Here is a 27059-nt window from a genome sequence, read left to right as displayed (position 1 = left end):
GCCGCGCTGCCTCTCACGCGTGTGTACAGGTCTCAGTGAAGTTTCCGGACTTCCAGTAGGCCCACTGGGCTGTTTTTTGCTCTCCCCATGATTCAGGAAAGCCTCCAGAATTGGGGCCATTTTTTTTGCTCTCACCCGGATTCAGGAAAGCCTGGGGACAGCGAAAAATGGCCAAAAAGAAGGCTGAAAATCAGCTGGATAGACATGGCTTTGCGTACCACCTGTGGCCTAGGACAATACTTTAAACCCCACTTTACATTTATTTAATTTTTTTGCCTCATCTTTCTTTGGCTCTCATATTCCCAGAGCCCAATAGAGAAATATCTAGATGCAGCTAATCTGTATGCCACAGAGGATCTAAACACCAGGAATGTATTACATTCTAATAGTCTTAAACATTGCATTGGTAGAAAAGCTACTATTAAGAAAACCACATCTAATTAAACGACTCACCGGATTATCTACTTTTGCGCTGTCTTTTTCTTCCTCTTGTACTTTTGTCTTGTCCACATCTATCGGCACTGCATCCAGTATAATTACAACACAGGTCAGCAGCAAAACACATTGTTGTAATAAAGTAGTTCTCCATCTTATCTGAAATAAAATAAGATATCACTCTGAGCAATTTCCAGTTGCACTATATTTTTCCCTGCTTTTCTCAGTGCCAATATGTGACTCTGCCATAATATCCAGCATTGGTCTTTTCTCCGCCAATCTCTATAAGGACCTTACAACACACACATCACACTGAAACTGACTCTAATGTATAGTACACCTCTGCAAAACTAGCCTGCTTCCCACCCACACATCTTATTTATTATAACAGCCAGCATACTTTTAATTTATTCACACCAGACCACAGCTATATATACTTATTTTCTTCTCCCCATTTTCAATTTACAGTCAATTAATTAATTTTTATTATGGTCACAGACCAGTATTACAAATAAAAACATTAAAAGCAACAACAACAGTAATAAACATGAAAAATAAATAGCAAAGAAAATAATATATTTCGATTAGTGGAGGATTACCAGTGCGCAGTTAAGAGTCTGCCTAATTTTGCATACAGCATAACAGAATTTGGCCACATTCAGAGAAATTACTTTGTACTGATCTGATAGCAGCTATTGTATGTTAAAAAAAAGATAAGTATTTCCTGGATATTATAGTAGCTAAGGTGTTATAAACTGAGTCCATGAGTCCTTGTAGAAGATGAAATATAGCAGGAGGCGAGCTGTAGTTTCAATGGTCCTTGTCCACAAGGGCATAGTTTCAGCTGGAATGATACAGGTAGTCCTCAACTTACAATAGTTCATTTAGTGACTGTTCAAAGTTACAAGTAGCACTGAAAATAGGAAAGTGAACACAAGAACAAGGGGACACAATCTGAAGTTAGTTGGGGAAAATATCAAAAGCAACATGAGAAAATATTATTTTACTGAAAAAGTAGTAGATCCTTGGAACAAACTTCCAGCAGACGTGGTTGGTAAATCCACAGTAACTGAATTTAAACATGCCTGGGATAAACATAGATCCATCCTAAGATAAAATACAGAAAATAGTATAAGGACAGACTAGATGGACCATGAGGTATTTTTCTGCCATCAGTCTTCTATGTTTCTATGAAAAATGTGACTTAGTGACCCTTTTTCATAGTTACAATTTTTGCAGCACCCCATGATCATGTGATCAAAATTCACATCTGGTTGAAAACTGGTTCATATTTATGAACGTTGCTGTGGCCCAAGGTCATGTGATAATTTTTTGCAACCTTCTGACAAGCAGAGTCAATAGGAAGCCAGATTCACTTAACAACCAGGTTGCTAAATTATCAACTGCAGGGATTCACTTAACAACGGTGGGAAGGAAAATCATAAAATGGAGCAAAACTCACTGAACAAATGATTAAGTTAAAAAAATAAATTTTGAGCTCAGTTGTGGTTGTAAATCAAGGATTTTTGTGTGTGTGTGAGAAAGCCCTGAACCATATCAATTCAAAATTATCTACTATAAGCAGATAACTATAATTTTATATCCATGACAGCTAAATTGCTACATGGTTTTGACTATGCAGTATTAACCAATGTACAAAAATGTAAATCCATGAACCTGTTTTGACTTTGGCTAGATCTGCCTCCTTCCTTAGGATAACATTTGGGACGTAGTGCGCTATCTTAAATATAGTTCTTAAGGATATGGACTGCATCCTTACCAGAGGAATAAGCACCAAAGAGCAGTTGTGCAACAGCCTGAGCTGAATATAACTTCACTCTTGCTATAATATACAGTACTGTGGTCCTCTGGAAAAATAGAAAGAATGAGCTGCTTCCGCTCTTTTTTGGGCATTTGGGATAACATAGTTTTAATGTGCACTGTGTTTTATGGAGCTATGAAAAATTATGCCTAAATATTTAAAGGATTTAACTTGTCTGATGTTCTGGCCATTTATGTTACAGGTCTTTCTGCAAAGATTATGGTCTTAATTTTACTACTAGAGATTTCAAAGGCCTCTTCACAGCAATAACAAGCCAGATTCATATTCAAAGCTCTTCTAAGTCCAACTTACATTTGTGATAAAAAGTATTTTGTCAACTATATATAACTGGGATGCTGATCAGACTAAGGATGCTAGCCAGATAGGAAGACTAGCTCCTGCATTTCCAAAGGCAGAAATGCAGAATGGGACCCAATCCCTGCTGGTTTTGGGGTATTCAGATGAAAGGAGGAGTATCCTGTGTAGGCTTTTAACAAAGAAATACAAAAAGTTAACTCTGCTACCATCATAGTAATCATCTGGATTGCTGCAGCCCAGATGTGGTAAGTCTAAAACAAGCAAGGCAGAAAAAAAAGATTCACTCCCAAGGCATGGTCAGTTTAGTAACTATCTCTACTCCAATTTACTCTCCTGTTATAGTTAAAAGTTTAGAATTGGACGGAAACAATTAAAATGGGTGAAGAAGAAAGAAAACAGTGAAGTCAGAAGAAGACAACCAAAGTGTCACCTGGTTAACAGGTCACGAATTCTCCTTTAGACAAAACCATCTAGCAATTTAGCTGTCATGGATATAAAATTATGGGCACCTCGAAAAAATAAATAAAATTGGAAAAGTCTTCTGTGCCAAGATGATTTCAAAATCAGATGGAAAGGGGCAAATATGTTAACACTTTCTCTTTCTTTCTTCTCTCTCTTCCTCTCTCATTCCCTTACTCCCCCCCCCATACCCACGGTGCATGTGTGTGTGGAAGTGGAGCCTCACAAAACCCAGAATGGATGGAGCTCCAAAGTTCATCTAATGCAAAGGCCTCTTAAATTCACATTGTCTACTCAATGGAAAGAGCCATAACATAGCATAATTATAGCAACATCTCTCTGTTCTTCTTCCCAGCAGTTAAGTATTGAGAAATACAGTGTTCTGCCTGTGACACTTACTAGTGGTAATGTATAACTACCATGACTATTAGCCAGTAAGATGTCAACATTAAGAACAAAGTTCAATTTTCTCATTTGGCAATGAAAGTAACTAATCATTTGCCCTCCTACAACTTCCGCTGTAAAATAAAGATAGTGAATTGTGTAACAAAATGGAAGTGCGGGGTGGCCAAGGCAGAGAAAATAGAATATATGATTTCAGTCATAACTTGCAAGTATTTCACACATTAAAAAAAACGGGAAATATTTAAAAATGGGATAGCAAAAGAAGAAAAGGTAGACCTTAGTCAAACCTTCCTTAAAAATCATACAACTGGATCGTTGCAGCTGTAGTATCTTATGTCAGATGTAAACATTATTTCCAATGAAGTCATAATGCACATGTAGAGTGTTCTCTCATAGCCTGGTTTCAAAGCACCTTTAAAGATAAATACCAGTAGTTCAGCTGAATCTTGGAAGTGGACGATAAGCCACAAAGTCATGTAAGAATCTGAAAATTGTGCACTAGGAACTTTTTAAAAAGCTCTTTAAAGGCAGGCAGATCAAGAGGTGGCCAGAGCATGGTATCTCTGGCTACGTTCTCTATAAGCAAGAATGGGCTTGATCAGACATACCAGACAGCTGAGTTACTAACAATGCTGGCAAGACTTGTTCAAGAAACATCTCTTTAATTGCACATGTTATCGTTTAAGCGAAACAGAATCCCCAAAAAGAACAATTTCAAATGTACTATCCATTAACCAATTCTATCATTTAAACTGGATTTCAACTATTGGTCTTTATCTTCTTGTTACTTCCTTCATGCAGAAGCTCAACTCATCCGTAATTTAACGTGTGGCACACTGAAACATCTGCAGAGAAATCTATCACCATCTTCTACAGCTCACCTGCCAAATATGAATAGCATCACTGTAGCACATTCCTTCCGATTCCCATCCCAGAAAGGATATCCAGAAAGACATCATATGAAATGGTGCTCAAGTTTAAATCAGGCAAAGAAAAGTAAGCCAGAAGCATACTGTCTACCTGTATTTTGATATAAGGCTATGTCATTGGTGGAGTAGAATAAATTATTAAAATAGGGGACTTCCGGCTCAGCCTTCAGCAACATTGGAGCTAGGACCGCGAGCTCTGATTAACTGTTTATTATTATTATTATTATTATTATTATTATTATTATTATTATTATTATTATTAATTAGATTTATATGCCGCCCCTCTCCGGAGACTCGGAGCAGCTCACAACAATAAAACAGTACAAATCCAATAGTAAAAGCAGTTTAAAACCCTTAATATAAAAAGCAATCTTACATCTCATACAAACCATATATAAGTTTGTTATCTCACTTCTTATGGGCAGTAAACACATTTGGCTGTTTCCCTAACTATAGCAGGCCCATCTATCTATCTATCTATCTATCTATCTATCTATCTATCTATCTATCTATCTATCTATCTATTTTATTTTTATGCCGCCCTTCTCCTTAGACTCAGGGCGGCTTACAACATGTTAGCAATAGCACTTTTTAACAGAGCCAGCCTATTGCCCCCATAGAAACATAGAAGACTGACGGCAGAAAAAGACCCCATGGTCCATCTAGTCTGCCCTTTTACTATTTCCTGTATTTTATCTTACAATGGATATATGTTTATCCCAGGCATGTTTAAATTCGGTTACTGTGGATTTACCAACCACGTCTGCTGGAAGTTTGTTCCAAGGATCTACTACTCTTTCAGTAAAATAATACTTTCTCATGTTGCCTTTGATCTTTCCCCCAACTAACTTCAGATTGTGTCCCCTTGTTCTTGTGTTCACTTTCCTGTTAAAAACACTTCCCTCCTGAACCCTATTTAACCCTTTAACATATTTAAATGTTTCGATCATGTCCCCCCTTTTCCTTCTGTCTTCCAGACTATACAGATTGAGTTCATTAAGTCTTTCCTGATACGTTTTATACTTCAGACCTTCCACCATTCTTGTAGCCCGTCTTTGGACCCGTTCAATTTTGTCAATATCTTTTTGTAGGTGAGGTCTCCAGAACTGGACACAGTACTCCAAATGTGGTCTCACCAGCGCTCTATATAAGGGGATCACAATCTCCCTCTTCCTGCTTGTTATACCTCTAGCTATGCAGCCAAGCATCCTACTTGCCTTTCCTACTGCCCGACCACACTGCTCACCCATTTTGAGACTGTCAGAAATCACTACCCCTAAATCCTTCTCTTCTGAAGTTTTTGCTAACACAGAACTGCCAATGCAATACTCAGATTTAGGATTCCTTTTCCCCAAGTGCATTATTTTACATTTGGAAACATTAAACTGCAGTTTCCATTGCTTTGACCATTTATCTAGTAACGCTAAATCATTTACCATATTACAGACCCCTCCAGGAATATCAACCCTATTGCACACTTTAGAGTCATTGGCAAATAGGCAAACCTTCCCTACCAAACCTTCCCCTATGTCACTCACAAACATATTAAAAAGAATAGAACCCAGAACAGACCCTTGTGGCACACCACTTGTAACCTGTCTCTGCTCAGAATACTCGCCATTAACAATAACTCTCTGATGTCTATGCTTCAGCCAGCTTGAAATCCACTGAACTATCCAGGGATTAAGTCCAATCTTCACTAATTTATCTATCAGCTCTTTATGTGGAACCGTATCAAAGGCTTTGCTGAAGTCCAGATAGGCAATATCCACGGCACCACCTTGATCCAACACCTTTGTGACATAGTCAAAGAACTCTATGAGTCCCCACAATCCGGGTCCTCATTTTACCCACCTCAGAAGGATGGAAGGCTGAGTCAACCTTGAGCTGGTGATGAGATTTGAACCGCTGACCTGCAGATCTACAGTCAGCTTCAGTGGCCTACAGTACAGCACTCTACCTGCTGCGCCACTCCGGCTCTGTTGAGGACAAAGTGAAGAGATGCGCAATCCCAACTATTGCGCCATGGTGGCGCAGTGGTTAGAGTGCAGTACTGCAGGCTACTTCTGCTGACTGCCGACTGACTGCAATTTGGCAATTCAAATCTCACCAGGCTCAAGGCTTAATCCTAATCCACCTTTCTGAGGCGCATAAAATAAGGATGAAATATTGGGAGCAATATGCTGACTCTGTAAACTGCTTAGAGAGGGCTGTAAAGCACTCTGAAACAGTATATAAGTGCAAGTGTTATTGCTGTTGCTAAGGTAATCTTATAGGCCAGTGATGGCAAACCTATGGCACGGGTGCCACAGGTAGCACGCAGAGCCATATCTGCTGGCACATAAGGTGTTGCCCTCGCTCAGCTCCAATGTGCATGTGTATGCCGACCAGCTGATTTGTGACTTGCACAGAGGCTCTGGGAGGGCGTTTTTGGCTTCCTGAAAGTCGCCAGGGGGATGGGGGAGGGTGTTTTTACCCTCTCCCGACTCCAGAGAAGCCTTTTGGGCCTGAGGAGGGCAAAACACAAGCCCACTGGGCAGTAATGGGCAGCCAAAATCTTTACTGACACACTGTGGGTGTGGCTTATTTTGTGGGTGTGGCTTAATTGTCATGTGACTGAGTAGGAGTGTCTTGCTGGCCATGTGACCAGGTGGGAGTGGCTTGAACAATCATCATCGTTCAAGTGAACTGTTAAGTCTTCGCCTTACAACCTTACCAGTGTCGCTCACTGGGGGTGACAATTTACTTCATGTTTTGCGCGCTCTCCTTCCTGGGTTGCCCCCCTCACCTTAGGCTGGGTAGTTAAGCGAATGGGTACTGCCAGAAGCATAAATGCTGTCAGCGCCACTTCCACCCACATCTTCTGCTTGCACCTCAGGTGGGAGGTGGCCGCGTGTGGCTGGAGAGGAGCTGGGCAAAAGAGAGGGAAGCTCGTCCGAAGCCAGTAGGAAGTAGAGAAGAAAAAAGCAGGGAGCGCAGATGCAGCAGCAGGGGAAAAAAGGAGAGCTGCACCAAGACCAGTAATCTAGAAAGTGACAGCTGCCGATCAGCTGGAGCTGCACACACATCTTCATTTCCGCTGGTGGAACTGTGTTCCACCCCGTCCTCCCTGCTGTCCACCCCTGCTACTGGGCCCACCAGACTTTGGGAAACAATCCGTTTCCGGCCTCCAGAGAGCCTCCAGTGGGGGGGAGGGAAAATATGGGTGTGGGCAGTCATGCATGCACAATATCGCATGTGTATGTTCTTTTGGCACCCGAGGGAAAAAACGTTCACCATCACTGTAATAGGCTATCCTTGGTTAAGGACTACTCATTCAGCAGCCAATCCTGAACCAGTAGTACAGTGATCCCTCGATTTTCGCTGGGGATGCGTTCCAAGACCACCTGTGAAAAATAAATTTCCGTGAAGTAGAGGAAAGATAATTTTTAATGTATTTAACAAGTATTTGGACTTTGATAACCCACCCTTTGCATTAAACAGTCATTCTATAATGTTTCTCAGCTGGAACTACATGCGATATCCTACCAGTTTCTTTAATAGAGTACAGTAGGACTGTAGAAGAATTTTATGAATTTTCAATGGATTTAATGGATTTAAGCCCCCTTTGAAAACCCGTGAAATAGCGAACCAGCGAAAGATGAACCGTGAAGTAGCGAGGGATTCCTGTACAGTGATCCCTCGATTAGCGCGGGGGTTACGTTCCAAGACCTCCCGCGCTAATCGATTTTCCGTGTTATAGTGGTGCGGAAGTAAAAACACCATCTGCGCATGCGCGCCCTTTTTTTCCCATGGCCGCACATGCGCAGATGGTGGAGTTTGCGTGTGGGCATCGGGGAAGACCCAGGGAAGGTTCCTTTGGCCGCCCAACAGCTGATCTGCTCCGCAGCGCGGAAGCAGCAAGGAGCCGAAGATGGAGTTTCCCCGTTGCCCAGGCAAAGGGGAAACCCGTTCTTCGGCTCCTCGCTGCTGCCGCGCTGCGGAGCAGATCAGCTGTTGGGCAGCCAAAGGAACCTTCCCTGGGTCTTCCTGCTGCCCAGGCAAAGGGGAAACCCCAAGAGAGCCAAAAGAGCACCGGGCCGGTTGGTTCCCAACCAAAAGAGTTTACCCAGGCTCCCCATCTTCAAGAGAGGCACGACGGCTAGCCAGGATCCACGCAGGGGAGAAAAGGCGCGCGCTCCCAGCCGCTGCGCCCCGCTTGGAGAGCAGCGGCGAGCAGAGCACAGAAGACGACGAGGCTTTCGAGGGCTCCAAGGCGGGCGGCGGCGCATCCTTCGAGCACGCCGGCAGCGACCCCAAGCTGAAGGCGGCCACCACACACACACACGCCGCCGCCATCCACCCCGCCGGGTTCCCCGCTTGCTACCTCTTCGCCTTCTCCCGCCTCCGAGGCCGACCAGCCCAAGCCGCAACAGACACACACACACATACACGCACTCCCTCTCTCGCGCTCACACAGACGCACTCAGACAGAAAAGAAAAAAAAATCCCCAAAAGAGAGGGACAAGAGGCAGGCACAAAGCGGGGGCACAAGGGGAGCTGCCCGGCAGAGGTTGCTTTTTTTCTTCTCGTGGGCAAGTGGAGGGGGGGGGAGAGAAGGAAAGAGAGAGAAGGAAAGAAAGAGATGAGAGAGGGAGGAAGAGAGTGTGAGAGAGGAAGAAAGAGAGAGAGAAATGATAGAAAAAAGGGGAGAAAAAAAGAGAAATGAGAAAATGATTGAAGCAGAGAATGACAGGAAAGAAAGAGAAAGAGACAGAGAAGTGACTCTTGGTGATGACGTATGACATCATCGGGTGGGAAAAACCGTGGTATAGCAAAAAAACCGTGGAGTATTTTTTAATTCATATTTTTTGAAAAACCGTGTTGTAGCGTTTCGCACTAATCGAGACCGTGCTAATCGAGGGATCACTGTACTTATAATCAGTCCTCAAAGTTCCAAGCCTTCTAGCATCCTCAAGGATCTGTGATTGCAATCTGGGTCCCATCATGTTCACCCAAGCACCATGATGCATAGGCGGGGGTTCCTGCTCCTACTGGTCTCAGCGCACTGCGTGTGCATCTTCAGGTCTCTGGTGTGCATGTGCGTCCCAGTGAGGTTTTCCTTCTGCGCATGCGCGGGAAGCAAAATCTCACGAGGGGACATGAGTGTGCACGAGATTTCAGTGATTTTTCTTTTGCTTCCGCGCATGCACAGAAGCAAAAAAAAAAAATCACCAAAATTTTATTTTATTTTATTTTATTTTATTTTATTTTATTTTATTTTATTTATTTTATTTATTTTATTTATTTTATTTATTTTATTTATTTTATTTATTTTATTTATTTTATTTATTTTATTTATTTTATTTATTTTATTTATTTTATTTATTTTATTTATTTTATTTATTTTATTTATTTTATTTATTTTATTTATTTTATTTATTTTATTTATTTTATTTATTTTATTTATTTTATTTATTTTATTTTATTTATTTGCCGCCCCTCTCCGAAGACTCGCACATGTGTCCCCTCACGAGATTTTGCTTTCTGTGCATGCGCAGAAGCAAAATCTCACCGGGACACGCACGCGTGCATGCCAGAGACATGAAGCTGCACATGCAGCTCCAGTTTTACTACTGGTGCGGTGTCCTCATCTGTACCGGTAGGAACCCAATAATGATGGTACACTTTTGTACGCTTAGCAGCAATCACCCTTGGCTCCACCACATTGTGCTACGTCTCAATGGCCACAAGTATACCATCATGTACTTGACATCAGTTATTCCCAGCCCAGCTGCACTCACATACACTGCAATCTCCACTCTCACACCCTTGCAATCCAGCAGCCCCCACCCTGATGTGTCCCACTAGCCACTCATTCACATTCCCCCACTCATCAGCAGCCACTCCCAATCCTACTGTAGTCACACTATGCCAGCCATGCCATACACCTTCATACCTTGGCAGCAACCACTCACCTACCCACCAGCCTGCTTGTGAGCTACCTGGAAATTGACTGTCAGCTTCCTCACAGAGTTTGTGGAAAGCTGGCAGGAATTTCGAGGAGGTCTTCGCTGTGTAACAGAAATGGGGAATGCTGGGATTGCCATCTCTAAACAATGGGATTGTCTAAACCAGTGTTTCCCAACCTTGGCAACTTGAAGATATTTGGACTTCAACTCCCAGAATTCCCCAGCCAACAAATGCTGGCTGGGGAATTCTGGGAGTTGAAGTCCAGATATCTTCAAGTTGCCAAGGTTGGGAAACACTGGTTTAGACAATGGGATCATCTAACATTGTTCTTTATAATCACATAGTTTAGCAAGTAGAAATCCCAATCGCCATCATAATTTAAGTAGTACCCTGTACTTGCTAGTTTATCAAGATCCACATTTCTCTCAGAGATCAAAATTCATTTATACAAGGGACTTTTCTATCATGGCTCCAAACCAGCCTAAACCAAATCAAGGTCATTTTTAAAAGAATCAAAAAGCCTCTAATTTAGCAATGACATAATGTAAATTCATTGAACGACACAAAAAAACTGTGAAATGCCGCCAGGCATGGGGGAATTGAGATCCTCTTTCCCCCTAGGCCTTTACAATTCTATGCATGGTATGTATGTATGTATGTTTGGTTTTTATATTAATTGATTTTTAATCATCAATACCAAATTACTATTGTACACTGTTTTATTGTCGCTGTTAGCCGCCCCGAGTCTCTGGAGAGGGGCGGCATACAAATCCAATAAATAAATAAATAAAATAAATAAATAATTAAAAATACAATAGACTCATTGAAGACCAGTACATTCCCTATTTTAAAACGTTCTGCCAATTATATTGGGGCCAACTAAGGCATTATTTGACATTTGCAACCAGGGACTAATCAGACATACCTCCAATAAGTCCTTGACAAAACAAATAAATAAAATAAAATAAAAATCTCAGGGACCCCCTTCTGCTGCACGAATCCCAGCGACCAGTTAGATCCCACAGAGTGGGCCTTCTCTGGGTCCCGTCGACCAAACAATGTCGTTTGGCGGGACCCAGGGGAATAGCCTTCTCTGTGGCGGCCCCGGCCCTTTGGAACCAACTCCCCCCCAGAGATTAGAATTGCCCCCACCCTCCTCGCCTTTCGTAAACTTCTTAAAACCCACCTCTGCCGTCAGGCATGGGGGAACTGAGATATTCTTTCCCCCTAGGCCTTTACAATTTATGCATGGTATGTCTGTATGTATGTTTGGTTTTTATAATAAGGGTTTTTTAAGTTATTTTAGTATTGGATTGGATTGTTACATGCTGTTTTTATCATTGTTGTTAGCCACCCCGAGTCTACAGAGAGGGGCGGCATACAAATCCAATAAATAAGTAAGTAAGTAAGTAAGTAAGTAAACAAAAATTAATTAATTAATATGTCTGTATGTATGTTTGGTTTTTATAATAAGGGTTTTTTAAGTTATTTTAGTATTGGATTGGATTGTTACATGCTGTTTTTATCATTGTTGTTAGCCACCCCGAGTCTACAGAGAGGGGCGGCATACAAATCCAATAAATAAGTAAGTAAGTAAGTAAGTAAGTAAGTAAGTAAGTAAGTAAGTAAACAAAAATTAATTAATTAATTAATTAATAAAATAAAATAAAATGATCTCAGGAGTCAAACCCTGTGGAATGCAATGCACAGACGATCTGAAAAAGTGCTTAGGATAGAACCTAAAACAAAAACTGGGTGAAGCAGAAAGACCCTAGATACATAGAACAGTATTTATTTCCCTTAATGCAGAATGAATTACATGTACCTAACACAATTTCTTCTGCAATAGTCAATGACATTTAATCAATGCATTCTTTTTTTTCCCAAAGCAAAATGACTGATCTATATTGCTTCTTGGCAAAATGAACAGAGTTGCTGGCTTCCAGGGAAGGACAAAGCTGCTATATTTTTGGCAGTTGTGATGAAGATGGAATTTTTGTTTAATACAGTTTGGCAGCCAAGGTTGAGAAAAAGTACACCTGAAAAGTTAAAGGTGCAAAAGTTTGCAGATGCAGCTTTTCTCAGCTATACTTACACAACTATTAGAGCTACAAAACATATATCACAGTAATCATTTGCTGAAACACAGCCAGTTTATAGCTTAGTATTAAGCAAACTGGCTGAAATGCCAATTTTCACTGTTTAAGTAAAAAAAAAAAATAAACATTATTAAAAAGTAATTGCTGAGAAAGCCTACTTCAACAAGGTAAGCAGTTAAAAGGGGAATATTTATACATTTATTTGATTAGATCTTTGCCCAGCTCAAGGCAGCTTACATACTTAATGCCCCTGTCTCCTATTTCCTCCAAAAAACCCTGTGAGGTGGGCTGGGCTGAGAGAAAATGACTGGTCAGAATCACCCAGCCAGCTCAAATACTCTAGCCCAGCACCTTAACCACTACACCAAAGAGACTCTCTGTTTGGGAAATCACTGAAGGGCTGGATCTATTTCTAGACTGATAAGCCAACTGAAAGTCAAAGTAAGAAAACTTTGATTACTAAAAACCCACAATTCATCATTTAATTTAAAGGCATGAATTTGGCTCCATCCTTACTCTCCCACAATGTTGCTTGTTTTGTTTGGTCTCTTTTTTCCCCTCTTGCCAACCTATCAAGTTAGACTCTCAACAAGGTAATGGAGGACCATTTAAGATCCACTAAACCTGGGAAGAGTGCAAAACACAGCACAATGGGCAAGCCAGAAGTTCTGGTTTGCCCATTGTGTTGTTTTTTTTGTACTTCGGGGCTTCAGGAAGCTTCCCTGAATCCTCTGGAGTGCAAAAAACAGCACATTGGGCAAACCGGAAGTGTATTTTCCGAATTTCCGTTTCGCCTGTTTGCCCGTTGTTTTCATGTCCCAGGCTTTAGTAAGGCCTGTGCGCTTGCGTGGGGATGAGGGGGTTTCACATATGTGTGTGGGGAGAAAAGGGATGTGGGCACATGCACATACCCACACACACCCTTTTGACATGCGAACTGAAAAAGGTTCGCCATCAATGGGCTAGACCAGGGGTAGGCAAAGTTGGCTCTTCTATGACATGTGGACTTCAACTCCCAGAATTCCTGAGCCAATTATGATAGCTCAGGAATTCTGGGAGTTGAAGTCCACAAGTCATAGAAGAGCCAACTTTGCCTACCCCTGGGCTAGACTAAGAAGTTGAAAAAATATTCTGGAATAAAATTAAATAGTTAGCTGTTAAATCTAGAAAAGTTTTATATTATTTTATTTATTTATTTTATTTATTATTTGGATTTGTATGCCGCCCCTCTCCGAAGACTCGGGGCGGCTCACAACAAGTGTAAAACAAATCATAAATAATTCAATTAATTAAAATATTTAAAGATTTAAAAAACCCCATATACTAACAGACACACACACACACAGGCATACCATGTATAAATTAAATGTGCCCAGGGGGAGATGTTTAGTTCCCCCATGCCTGACGGCAAAGGTGGGTTTTGAGGAGTTTACGGAAGGCAGGAAGAGTAGGGGCAGTTCTGATCTCCGGGGGGAGTTGGTTCCAGAGAGTCGGTGCCGCCACAGAGAAGGCTCTCCCCCTGGGGACCGCCAACCGACATCGTTTAGTTGACGGGACCCGGAGGAGGCCCACTCTGTGGGACCTAATCGGTCGCTGGGATTCGTGCGGCAGAAGGCGGTCTCGGAGATATTCTGGTCCGATGCCATGAAGGGCTTTAAAGGTCATAACCAACACTTTGAATTGTGACCGGAAACTGATTGGCAGCCAATGCAGACTGTGGAGTGATGGTGAAACATGGGCATACCTGGGTAAGCCCATGACTGCTCTCGCAGCTGCATTCTGCACGATCTGAAGTTTCCGAACACTTTTCAAAGGTAGCCCCATGTAGAGAGCATTACAGTAGTCGAACCTCGAGGTGATGAGGGCATGAGTGACTGTGAGCAATGAGTCCCGGTCCAGATAGGGCCGCAACTGGTGCACCAGGCGAACCTGGGCAAACGCCCCCCTCGCCACAGCTGAGAGATGGTTTTCTAATGTGAGCTGTGGATCGAGGAGGACGCCCAAGTTGCGGACCCTCTCTGAGGGGGTCAGTAATTCCCCCCCCCCAGAGTAATGGACGGACAGATGGGATTGTCCTTGGGAGGCAGAACCCACAGCCACTCCGTCTTATCCGGGTTGAGTTTGAGTCTGTTGACACCTATCCAGGCCCCAACAGCCTCCAGGCACCGGCACATCACTTCCACCGCTTCGTTGACTGGGCATGGGGTGGAGATGTAAAGCTGGGTATCATCGGCATATTGATGATACCTCACCCCATGTCCTTGGATGATCTCACCCAGCAGTTTCATGTAGATGTTAAATAGCAAGGGGGAGAGGACCGACCCCTGAGGCACTCCACAAGGGAGAGACCTCGGAGCCGACCTCTGACCCCCCACTAACACCGACTGCGACCGGCCAGAGAGGTAGGAGGAGAACCACTGAAGCACAGTGCCTCCCACCCCCAACCCCTCCAACCGGTGCAGAAGGATACCATGGTCGATGGTATCGAAAGCCGCTGAGAGATCGAGGAGCACCAGGACAGAGGATAAACCCCTGTCCCGGGCCCGCCAGAGATCATCCATCAACGCGACCAAAGCGGTTTCCGTGCTGTAACCGGGCCTGAAACCCGACTGCTGGGGACCTAGATAATCGGCTATCGATTATCCTATTCACACAGAATCAATCCCTTGGTTTGATGGTTTTCAAAATTGACAACTTTAAGACTTGTGGACTTCAACTCCCTGAATTCTCCAGCCAGCAAAGTTGGCTGGAGAATTCTGGGAGTTGAAGTTCACAAGACTTAAAGTTGCCAAATTTGGACACGCCTGCCTTGGACATTGCTATATAATAAACCATTATTATAATGACCTAATAAAAAATGTATGGGTAAAAAATGAATGTATTTAATTGAAAAAAGATTTATAAATAATAATTGATCAATGTCCTTTTTTATGCTCAGTGGCAATAGTCCACACACACAAGACAATATGGACAAGTAATCCTTGACTTATAACCACAACTGAGTTCAAAATTTCTTTGCTAAGAAAGTTGTCAAGTGAGTTTTGCTCCATTTCATGACTTTTCTTGTCACAGTTGTTAAGTGAATCACTGCAACTGTTAAGTTAGTAACACGGTTGTTAAGTAAAACTGGTTTCCCTATTGACTTTGCTTGTCAGAAGATTATGACCCCACGTGACCATGGGTATGTTATGATGGTTGCAAATATGAAAAATGGGCGTAAGTCACTTTTTCAATGTCGGAACTTGGAATAGTAACTAAATGAATGATTGTAAATCGAGGACGACCTGTATTCCACTTAAGACTGGAAGAATACTTTCACCACAGTAGGAATGAACTACAAACCAATTAACCAATTTTAGTTTCTTAGTGACAAACAAAGAATCTTTCTATGAATCATAGAATCTTTCAAGGGATGAAATAGTGTACTGTATAGAATCTTTCAGATGGCTAAAACATTAGACTCTTGCAAAATGTTGTAACCAACAATTCTAATATAATTGTAGATGGTATAATTTACCATGCAGTTTTATAAGTTTGAATCAAAAATACCATTCAAAGTTCAGAAAGAAGCCATAATTAAAGAAGCTGACATCTCATGATTATGAACAGATTCAACCACTTGTCACTGTTATCATATCTAATTAAAGAATTTCAAAACACAAAAGCTGATGAAAAGACTTGATGTTTATGACCAGAACTGCATAATAAACCCCAGAAATTTATCTTATTTACCACCCAAACTGTCAGGCAACTATGGATACCTCAATGTTTTTGAATCTGATTTTATGAATCCCATCTCAAAATTCCAGGTTACCAGATTTTGTAGAAAAGAATACTTTCCATTCATTATCTCTATAAAAATAATTCTAATTATCACATATGTTAACTCATTGTATGCTAAGTTGTCCAACAAAGTTGAATTAAAATCTTTAAAAGTAACACCTTCGCTGGCGCTAGAACGTTTCTGATCAACGTGTTTGTATGTAGTAACAATTACTTCTCTTTATCTGATTTGATTCTAGGACTGCCCAAATGCCATGTGACTCACAGAGTTGGCACTAAGCTCACTCTCATAGTGCAAAATACATGCACAATACAACGTGTCAATGTCTTTTAGCCAACTCACAGCTTGCTTAGCTCTTATCCTTAAAAGGGGCTGTTTGGAGATACAGTGGTACCTCTACTTAATAACTTAATTCGTTCTGTGACAAGGTTCTTAAGTAGAAACATTCTTAAGTAGAAGCAATTTTTTCTCATAGGAATCAATGTAAAAGCAAATAATGCGTGCAAACCCATTAGGAAATACAGTGATCTCTCGATTATCGCGAGGGTTCCGTTCCAAGACCCCTCGCGATAATTGATTTTTCGCGATGTAGGGTTGCGGAAGTAAAAACACCATCTACGCATGCGCACCCTTTTTTCCATGGCCGCGCATGCGCAGATGGTGGAGTTTGCATGGGCGGCGGATCTGCTCGCTGCTGCTGCGGCCGCCCAGCAGCTGATCTGCTCGGCGGCAGCAGCGAGGAGCCGAATCGGGCTTTCCCCTTTGCGTGGGTGGCGGGGAAACCCCGATCTTCGTCTGCTCGCTGCTGCTGCGGCCGCCCAGCAGCTGATCTGCTCAGCGGCAGCTGCAGCGAGCAGACGAAGATCGGGGTTTCCCCGCCGCCCACGCAAAGGGGAAACCCCGGCTCCTCGCTGATGCCCCCACTCGCCCGCCTGCTCGCCCGCCGCCCACCCGCCACCCGCCGCCCGCCAGCAAGAGGGGGAGAGATAGAGAAAGAGAGAGAAGGAAAGAAAGAGATGAGAGAGGGAGGAAGAGAGTGTGAGAGAGGAAGAAGCAAGATAGAGAAAGAGAGAGAGAAAGAAAGATGAGAAAGGAAGGAAGAGAGTGACGTCATCGGGTGGAAAAATCGCGATATAGCGTTTCGTGAAGATCGAGATCGCGAAAATCGAGGGATCACTGTAAATAAAAGCTCGGAATTTGGGTGGGAGGAGGAGGAGAAAGAAGAGGAGGAGGACAGTCGCTGCTAAAGGAAGAAGGTGAGGTGAGGGGAATAAAAAAAATCCAAAACTTTAAGACTTAAAAAAAAATAGAGGGACTCTGAGGCGGTGAGGAGGAGCACGCGCCTCCCATATACCCGGTGCAAGGCTGCCTCCCATACACTGCGCCAGAGAAAGAAACACAGGGGGAATGGCAGGAAACTGTCCGGGCCTTCGTGCCATTCTCAAATTTCCTGGGAAATTTTTCCAGGCTCGGGTTCTTAAGTAGAAAATGGTTCTTAAGAAGAGGCAAAAAAATCTTGAACACTCGGTTCTTATCTAGAAAAGTTCTTAACTAGAAGCGTTCTGAAGTGGAGGTACCACTGTATATTGATGGCATTTTGCATTAATATTCTCCATAGATTGGATGCTTTTGCAATGTTCTATCAGGATTTACCTAACTTTCATGTACCTACTAGGAAAATACATAATGGGCTTCATTAAATATAGCATTTATAGCCAATCACAATACCAATGAAATCTGTTCAGATTCAACAGGAAAAAAATACAAAGTGATGTACTGTAAACCAAAAATTCTTCCAATAAAATGCTTGCAAAACAAAATGAAAATAAAAGAATGAAAGCATCATCAAATAGCACTATGAATATTTTTTCTAAACAATTCCAGAAGAGAAAACAATGTAACTCTGCCCTTCACCTTCAATTCCAATTAAGACCAGTTAAAAGAGGAAAGAACTTTTTTACAACCCTTTAAAGTAAGCCTACTCGCTAAAAAAGACATTGATAACACACTCAGAAAACAAACCCCACAATAGGCAGAGTCTCTAGATCAGTTCAAAGGGTTTGAAAAGAATTATTTTTGCAAGAAATAGCAGCTTTTGAAGTTCTTCAGAGGTTCAGCATCATTTCCCCTTAACAAGACCAAACGTTCTTACGACACCAAATGTGTTAACCAGCTGACAAATGCAAATGCCACATCTAACAACTGGTTATTGCTCACTACAATGTAAGATTGCATCAAACACAAATGTAGATTCCAAATTACGGAATTTGACAGTTTCAATTTAGTTTGCATGATCAATTCCCATTTCAAGCATTATAACAAAACTGGAACAGCAATAATCAGAACAGGGGAAGAGCCTTCTCTGTGGCGGCCCCACCTCTCTGGAACCAGCTCTCCCCGGAGATTAGAACTGCCCCCACCCTCCTTGCCTTTCGTAAACTCCTTAAAACCCACCTTTGCTGCCAGGCATGGGGGAATTGAGATGTCTCCCCCGGGCCTATACAATGTATGTATGGTATGTTTGTGTGTATGTCTGCTTAATAATGGGGTTTTAAAAATGTTTTTAAATTATTCGATTTGTCATGAATTGTATTATTGCTGTTGTGAGCCACCCAGAGTCTACGGAGAGGGGCGGCATGCAAAATAAATAAGTAAGTAAGTAAGTAAGTAAGTAAGTAAGTAAGTAAGTAAGTAAGTAAGTAAGTAAGTAAGTAAACAAGCAAGCAAGCAAACAAGCAAACAAACAAACAAACAAACAAACAAACAATGATAATCAGATTTCAGTCCTATGAAAATGCACTGAGGGAACTAGGAATGTTTAGCTTTTTGAAGAGAAAATTGAAGGAGAATAGGAGAGCATTCTACTGTAGAGTGTAAGATACAGAATAATGATACCGATAAGAGTCCAATTGAATATTAGAAAAACTTTCTAGACAGGAGCTGTTCAATGATACTGATTAAATCAATTACATGTATGCAAATAAATTATGCTGCTCTCCTTGGTTGGATAATTCAAGCAGACATCAACAACTCTTTGTGGGGGATATTTAAATTTGGATTCCTTGATTAAGCAGAGGATTGGCTTTATGTACAAGTATTTTATTTCTCAAGATCGGATTAGATTATATTCATAAGTATAAACATGATTTGGATACAAGAAATGAATATAAAAGGGAACATTAGGACAGGGACGGTAAGCACACTGGTACGCTTACACACGTCGCCTACAGACCTTTTAGTAATGGGGTGAGGTCAACAGTAGACAGTCTAAGGTTAAAATTTTGGGCGGTTGAGGATGAGACCAGAGAGTCAGATCCATTCCAGGCATCGATTACTGTGTGTAATGAAATTGTATTTTCTGCAATTGAATTTGGAGCAGTTCACTTTAAGTTTGTATCTATTGTGTGCTCGTGTATTGTTGTGGTTGAAGCTGAAGTAGTTATTGACAGGTAGAACATTGTAGCAGATAATTTTATGAACTATGCTTTGGTCCTACCAATGGCGGCATAGTTCTAAGTTCTCTAAGCCCAGAATTTCAAGACTGGTGGCATAAGGTATTCTGTTGCAAGCAGAGGAGCGGAGGACTCTTCTCATGAAGTATCTCTGGATACGCTCAATTGTATTAATGTCCAATATGCAGTGCGGGTTCCAGACTGATGAGCTGTACTGGAGAATTGGTCTAGCGAATGTTTTGTATGCTCTGGTTCTGATTATTTTGCCAATGTGTAAGACAGAGCAGTTGTTGGTTGAGATTTGGAGTTGCCAATTGTTTGACACAAAGTCAAGGTCTTTTTGAAGGGTAGCAGCATTGTTGTTGGTGTTAAACAGTTTTACATCGTTGACAAGGAGAACGCAGTTGCTAATATGATAGCAAAGGTCATTTATGTAAAGTATAAATTTTATAAAGTATAAAAAGGCTTTGATTGTCATAACGGCCCCATTCCAATTCTGTTTTTTTAATCAGACTTATCAAGTAGGAATTGTTTTGTGTATTTGTCATTTGTTGTTGTTGTTGTTTATTGTGAAGTCGTGTCCCACCCATTGCGATCCCATGGACAGTGTTCCCCCAGGCCCTCCTGTCCTCTACCAACTCCTGGCGTCCATTTAAGCTCATGACTACTGCTTCAGTGACTCCATCCATTAACCTCATTCTCTGTCATCCCTTTATTCTTTTCCCCTCAATTGTTCTGAGCATTATGATCTTCTCCAGTGAGTCCTTCCTTCTCATTAGGGCCAAAGTATTTGAGTTTCATCTTCAGGATCTGGCTTCTAAGGAGCAGTCAGGGTAGATGTCATTAGATGGCATCTAATGTTCAGCAGCCTTCTTTTTTTGGATTTTATAGTTTGTATAAGTGTTTTATCCTACCTGAAGTGGAATATTTGGAGGCTATAGAATTTTGCTGAAATTCTGCTTACTGAATATTTGCCCCTCTCAATTCTAAACTCAAGTCATTAAATCCATGCCACTTTTATATCTCAAATTAGTGGTTGTATTGCTGACTAATAAGACAAGCACTAATTTTCAATATTAAATATAGGAATAGCAGATGTTTGAAAATTGATTGATATAAAGCACACGCAATGATTTTTTCCTCCTTCATGGAAGATTTTAATACGTGTGGTACAGTAGCTACAGTACAGCTGTGCAGTGCTTTGGATATAGAAACATAGAACTCTGACGGCAGAAAAAGACCTCATGATCCATCTAGTCTGCCCTTATACTATTTTCTGTATTTTATCTTAGGCTAGATATATGTTTATCCCAGGCATGTTTAAATTCAGTTACTGTGGATTTATCTACCACGTCTGCTGGAAGTTTGTTCCAAGGATCTACTACTCTTTTAGTAAAATAATATTTTCTCATGTTGTTTTTGATCTTTCCCCCAACTAACTTCAGATTGTGTCCCCTTGTTCTTGTGTTCACTTTCCTATTAAAAACACTTCCCTCCTGGTCCTTATTTAACCCTTTAACATATTTAGCTATTTCAATCATGTCCCCCCTTTTCCTTCTGTCCTCCAGACTATACAGATTGAGTTCATTAAGTCTTTCCTGATACGTTTTATGCTTAAGACCTTCCACCATTCTTGTAGCCCGTCTTTGGACCCGTTCAATTTTGTCAATATCTTTTTGTAGGTGAGGTCTCCAGAACTGAACACAGTATTCCAAATGTGGTCTCACCAGCACTCTATATAGCGGGATCATAATCTCCCTCTTCCTGCTTGTTATACCTCTAGCTACATATAAAGGGTAAAGGGGGCTCCAGAGCTTTTGGGGTTTATGTATCTCCTCTCAAAATGCAGCATGCAGCTGCCCTGCAAAGCTTCACTGAAATTCTTTGAAAATATATGTTTGATTGAAGGAGCTGCTAATGTGTCTTGCCTGTGTGCCTGCCTGGAACTTCCCAGCCAGAAGTTCTCATATCTTGAAAGTTGCTGAGGCTGAGAAATATTGGTTTAAAACATCTTTTCCCCTTTTAGTTCAAAGCACTGTCCACTCTAACAGGTTCTGCTAATTTGATTGCAAAACAGAAATATTTCTAAGAAGTGGGTGGTTTCTGCTATGTGGATTAACAGATGCATACAAAAAGAAACAGCTAAAAATCCATCCTTATCCCCATTGTGTTTAGCCTCAACAGTAACCTGGAAACATCGCTTCCTGTTAAAGCCTCAATAGAATCATCATATTAAGTTTTATATCTAACCTTTTCACTAAAATGCCAGAAATGGTTAATAATAATAAAGAATACAGATAAAGTGAATCTACTATTAAATATAACAATTATAAAGACAAAAGGGAGATAACAATTATTGCTGAACAATTATTGATATTTTTTGTAATATAGATGTTGGATATACAGTGGTCCCCCGATAATTGCGAGGGTTCCGTTCCAGGACCCCTCGCAATGATCGGTTTTTCGCGAAGTAGCACTGCGGAAGTAAAAACACCATCTGCGCATGCGCAGATGGTGTTTTTACTTCCGCCGCAGCAGCGAGGAGCCGAAGATTGGGGTTTCCCCACCGCCCACGCAAACTCCTCGCTGCCACTCGCCCGCCCTTCGCCCGCCCACGCCGTTCGCTCGCGCCGCTTCCCAGCTGAGTCCTGAAGCCAATTCGCTTCAGGACTCAGCTGGGAAGCGGCGCGAGCGAACGGCGTGGGCGGGCGAAGGGCGGGCGAGCGGCGGGCGCACGGGCAGGCAGGCGGCGGACAAGCCGTTCGCTCGCGCCGCTCGCTCGCGCCGCTCGCTCGCGCCGCTTCCCAGCTGAGTCCTGAAGCCAATTCGCTTCAGGACTCAGCTGGGAAGCGGCGCGAGCGAATGGCGTGGGCGGGCGAAGGGCGGGCGAGCGGGCAGGCAGGCGGCGGACAAGCGGCGGGCGGACAAGACAAGCGGCGGGCGCGGCAGCAGCGAGGAGTTTGCGTGGGCGGTGGGGAAACTCCTCACTGATGCCCGCCGCTCGCCCTCCCGCCAGCAAGAGGGGGAAGACCCAGGGAAGCCGCCCAGCATCTGATCTGCCCGGCGCCATCTACGCATGCGTGGCCATAGAAAAAAAAGGCGCGCATGCGCAGATGGTGTTTTGACTTCCGGGTTGAAAAATCGCCATATAGCCGTTCGCAATGATCGGGATCGCGATACCCGGGGGATCACTGTAGTGGTACCTCTACTTAAGAATGCCTTTACTTAAGAACTTTTATAGATAAGAACCGGGTGATCAAGATTTTTTCCCCTTCTTCTTAAGAACCATTTTCTACTTAAGAACCCAAGCCAGGAAACATTTTCCAGGAAATTTGAGAACAGCACGAAGACCCGGCCAGTTTCCTGCCATTCCCCCTTTAATCCTGGCCATCTGGGCTGCCAGAGGAGCCTTTTGGTGGCGCTTCAGGAGGCTTTGGCAGTCCAGAGCGAACGAAACATTTTCCTTTCTCTGGGCACTTGGACAGGGAATAAACCTCTGCCAGCACCCAGAGAAAAGAAACGTTCCCTTTCTCTGGGCAGCCGAGGAGTCACCACTGCGAAGGAAAGGCATCGGCTACAAAGGGAGCGAGCAAGAGGAGAAGGGAGCCCTTCAGCATGGGAAGGAAGAGGCAGCAGGTAGCAGTAGCAGCAGCAGCAGCCAGTGTATGGGAGGCAGCCTTGCGCCAGATGTATTGGAGGCACATGCTCCTCCTTGCTGCCTCAGAGTCCCTCTTTTTTTTTTTAAGTCTTAAAGTTTTAGATTTTTTTGATTCCTCTCACCTCACCTTCCTTCGGCAGCGACTTTCCTCCTCCTCTTCTTCTTCCTCCTCCTCCCACCCAAATTCCGAGCTTTTATTTCTTTCCTACTGGGTTTGCACACATTATTTGCTTTTACATTGAATCCTATGGAAAAAATTGCTTCCACTTAAGAATGTTTCTACTTAAGAACCTGGTCACGGAACAAATTAAGTTCTTAAGTAGAGGTACCACTGTATTTGCATTCTCAAAATATTTCACCTAGTGCTTCTTCCTTCTGCTTTAAAAATACCACCTAACAAAATGTTGCAATTCTCATGGAATACAAAACCCCGGTAAAACGGTTAGTTACTATTTCAACACTAAACAGACAAAGTGTGGTTTGTGGTTGTACGTATTGCCTCAATCTTAACAGTAATTTGACATTATTTTGAATATTAATAATATAAAAACCATACATATATAAATGGCCCTTATCTTAAAAACAGTTCTCAATCTACTTCTAAGCTGTTGAAATGAAATGGTGCGGTTATATTTTCAAGAAATACTTTAAAAGAACAATTGGTCCTAAATTAGTCAGTAAGCTTGTTGAGGGCTGATTTCAGTTCTAATTTAATATCATGCACTATATGGTTTATTTATATAGCATCCCCAATTTTATACTATTATAACAGAACTCTACAGATTTAAAAAGGCGTCCCCTGATAATAAGCCCAACTGGGCTTTTGAGTGCATGGCAATAAGGCGAAGCACTTATTTAAGGGTTCAAAAATATACGTCAGGGTCTTATTTTCAGGAAAATACAGTACTGTAATAATGTTCTTAAATTATAGATACTTCCCAGTTTAAGTTCTTAATTATAACATCACTCTAATGGCTTATCTCATTATCAAAGGAAGAATGTTCGGGATTCTTGCATAATGCAAGTAGATGTTTTGAATGCTTCTAATAACATATGTTAAGGTGTTTTAATATATTTTTATTTTAAATAAGCCCAATAGCCAGGGGGAAAGACTAGCATGAAAGCATGAATCATCAAATGAAGAAAGATAAAAAATTCCATGCACAAAAGGGGGGGAAAACACTAAATTTCTTCTCAGATATACTTTCAATAATAATTTTCAACTTTCTATTAAAATATTGCTAATACCGGTATTGGACTTTATTGCTAATGTGGACTTTATTTTAATTGGGCATCAGTATTTATTGTGAGCCAAGCTATAGAAGTTAATTTGTTATGAAGCAATATATTTCAAATGCAAATAGATCTAATAATCTGTTTAATGCAAATTTCTATACTTCATCCTAAACTGTTCTGCATTTCATATACATTTTAATAATCAAACAAAGCTGATAGATCATTTGCCATTTTACTACAAAAAAGCTACTCATGTCTCCTTCTCAATCTTTTATAAGACAGTGCTTACAAAATGTGATGTATCTTAACTTATAATAACAGTTAACTCAGTGTATATAAATTACTGCCTTTTCATATATTGTTACATATTGCAGGACCATAATTAGAGAAATGTCAGCTTAGTAGTACTGTACTGTAATTGATTGTTTTCTTAAGACTACCATCATATGAGTGTTCTGAATATAAATGACCATGCCTAAAACAATGATAAATGATAAATATATTTGTATGGGATCATACTACAAGCTGATATGACAAACGTTTCATCATCCAATAATGATACAGGACTGTAATACTAGAAGCTTACAGGATTACTCATCAGACTGTGCTTAAATGCCATTTCCCACAATCCCATTAATTCCAGTTTGAAACTTGTCTTTAACAACAGCTTTCCTAATCTTTGGAAAACTAGAGTCTGAAATATGGGATGGGGAAGCGTAACCACCACAAGGTAACTTCAACATTTTGGTTCCCCTACTTTAATGAGTGGATACCACATTGTGCTGTTCAAGTGCTTTTGCCCCCACTCAAGATAGCATTGTTTGTTTGTTTGTTTAATTTATGTTTGTTTGTTTCTTAAATTCAACTCCACTTGAATTCTGGGCAGCTTACAATTATACAAACCTTTGCCTTTTCAGTTTGTACCTTTGGCTGACTTTAAATCATCATCCACTCTTTGTAAATCGGGAATGCTTTCATCCCAAAGGAACGAAGGGCATTCGAGAAACTTTTACTTCCTGACATTCCTGCTGTCATCCAATTGGGCAACTCTGAATCCATATGCTAAAGACAGAAATCCGAGAGGCTTATTCTTTTTTGGACCGGTTCTGCTTCACCCACCCTGCAACCTTCTCTTGCCCGGCGGGGTCTGTCAAGTTTTCCAACTTCCCGCGGAGAAATGCACACCGCCACCCTTCTATACCCTTTGACAATGCATGCAATGGTGAAACAGAACCCCCAGCATCGTTGGCGAAGGAAGAAACTTGGGGTAACCCAAGCTGATCTCCCATTGCTCGGCTCTGACTGCCCTCGCTGCTCCGGCATTAAGAGGCAAAACCTTACTTGCTTCCTCCGGCAAGGATCCATTACAGCTCTAGAGGTGGAGATCCCGGTGATCCCGGTCCAGGTGATCCTGAGCAGGTTGCTTTCTCTCGACGGGGACCCTCGAGCCGGAACAGCAAGATATACCGGCGTTGGGGTTTGCTTCGTGCACTCCCCCTCTTCCTTTCTCCCTCCCTCCTTCCCCCTCCCTCCTTCCCTTTGCCCGATATACCCCCCGCCCCCGAAGCTGCTCTCTAGACAAACCTAGTCCCCGTTCCCATGGTGACAGGTACCGCCTCTTGCAGCGCGCGGATTGGCGGAGGCGATCCCCTTTCTGGGAATCGCGTAGGGCTACGATTGGGCTACCTCGAGGCAATCAATTTCGGTTGCGCCACCAGAAATTTAAAAGCTGCGAAGGTGCGTTGCAGCGAAGGAAGGTACGTGGCGCTAATAAGAGCGGGGCGGTGCTTGATGTGTGTGTGTGTTTTTAAACCTGATTGACGCGCTGCTTCGAGAAGGGGGAGCTACGGAATGCGGAGAAGCCAATGGGACAAGCCTAACCGGGATGTGCGTATGTGTGTTTTCGGAATCTGAAAGGGAAAGCTTACGGAGGGTTCTTTTCCTTTGACCATCGGTTGATGATTTCCCTTTGCTTGTTTTATTTGGGGTGGAGGGGCAGCCTGCTGTCAAATGCACTATCTTTCAGCATCTGGAATATATACCATAGAAACAACATCACTAATTGGAATAAAGGCTCCAATCTTTACCACTGGAACGAAGATACAGTATCAGGGTTATCATTGTCTGGACTGCAGAAATCCGGTCGACCACTGAACGGAAGAAGGAAACCCGATGTAGGAATCTGGTTTTTTTTTTTAGCTCAGGTATGCTAGTGCTGCAATACATCAGCTTCGTGGAACTCCGCAGAATCTTTTTTATACTTACTGTGCATCAGGGAAACGATGGTAGTAAAAATAGAGATTCAAGATTACTTGGTCCATCTAGTAGTAAAAATAGAGATTCAAGATTATATGGTCCATCTAGTTTTAAATTATATTTTTAATAATTGGATTTGTACACTGTTTATGTTGTTGTGAGCCGCCCTGAGTCTTTGGAGAGGGGCGGCATACAAATCTAATAAATTATTATTATTATTATTATTATTATTATTATTATTAAAATTATGGTTA

At 42.0% G+C, this 27059-nt stretch overlaps 1 protein-coding gene across 1 annotated transcript in view; it reads right to left on the bottom strand.

Moving 5' to 3' along the window:
* The window catches only part of NUCB2 (nucleobindin 2), a 51944-nt gene extending 25778 nt beyond the window's left edge, over positions 1–26166 (bottom strand). Inside the window, exons 1-2 of the mRNA XM_070763896.1 lie at positions 25891–26166; positions 454–594 (exon numbers count right to left, since the gene is read on the bottom strand). Coding sequence (XP_070619997.1) covers positions 454–594; positions 25891–25914 — 165 coding nt within the window. The 5' untranslated portion in view covers positions 25915–26166. The remainder of the gene's footprint in view (positions 1–453; positions 595–25890) is intronic.
* Positions 26167–27059: the final 893 nt, after the last annotated feature.

The sequence above is a fragment of the Erythrolamprus reginae genome, chromosome 1 (genome assembly GCF_031021105.1).
Source record: "Erythrolamprus reginae isolate rEryReg1 chromosome 1, rEryReg1.hap1, whole genome shotgun sequence".
NCBI classification, from domain to species: domain Eukaryota; kingdom Metazoa; phylum Chordata; class Lepidosauria; order Squamata; family Dipsadidae; genus Erythrolamprus; species Erythrolamprus reginae.
The sequence above is the reverse complement of the archived record's forward strand: the minus strand, read 5'-3'. Positions and strand labels throughout refer to the sequence as shown.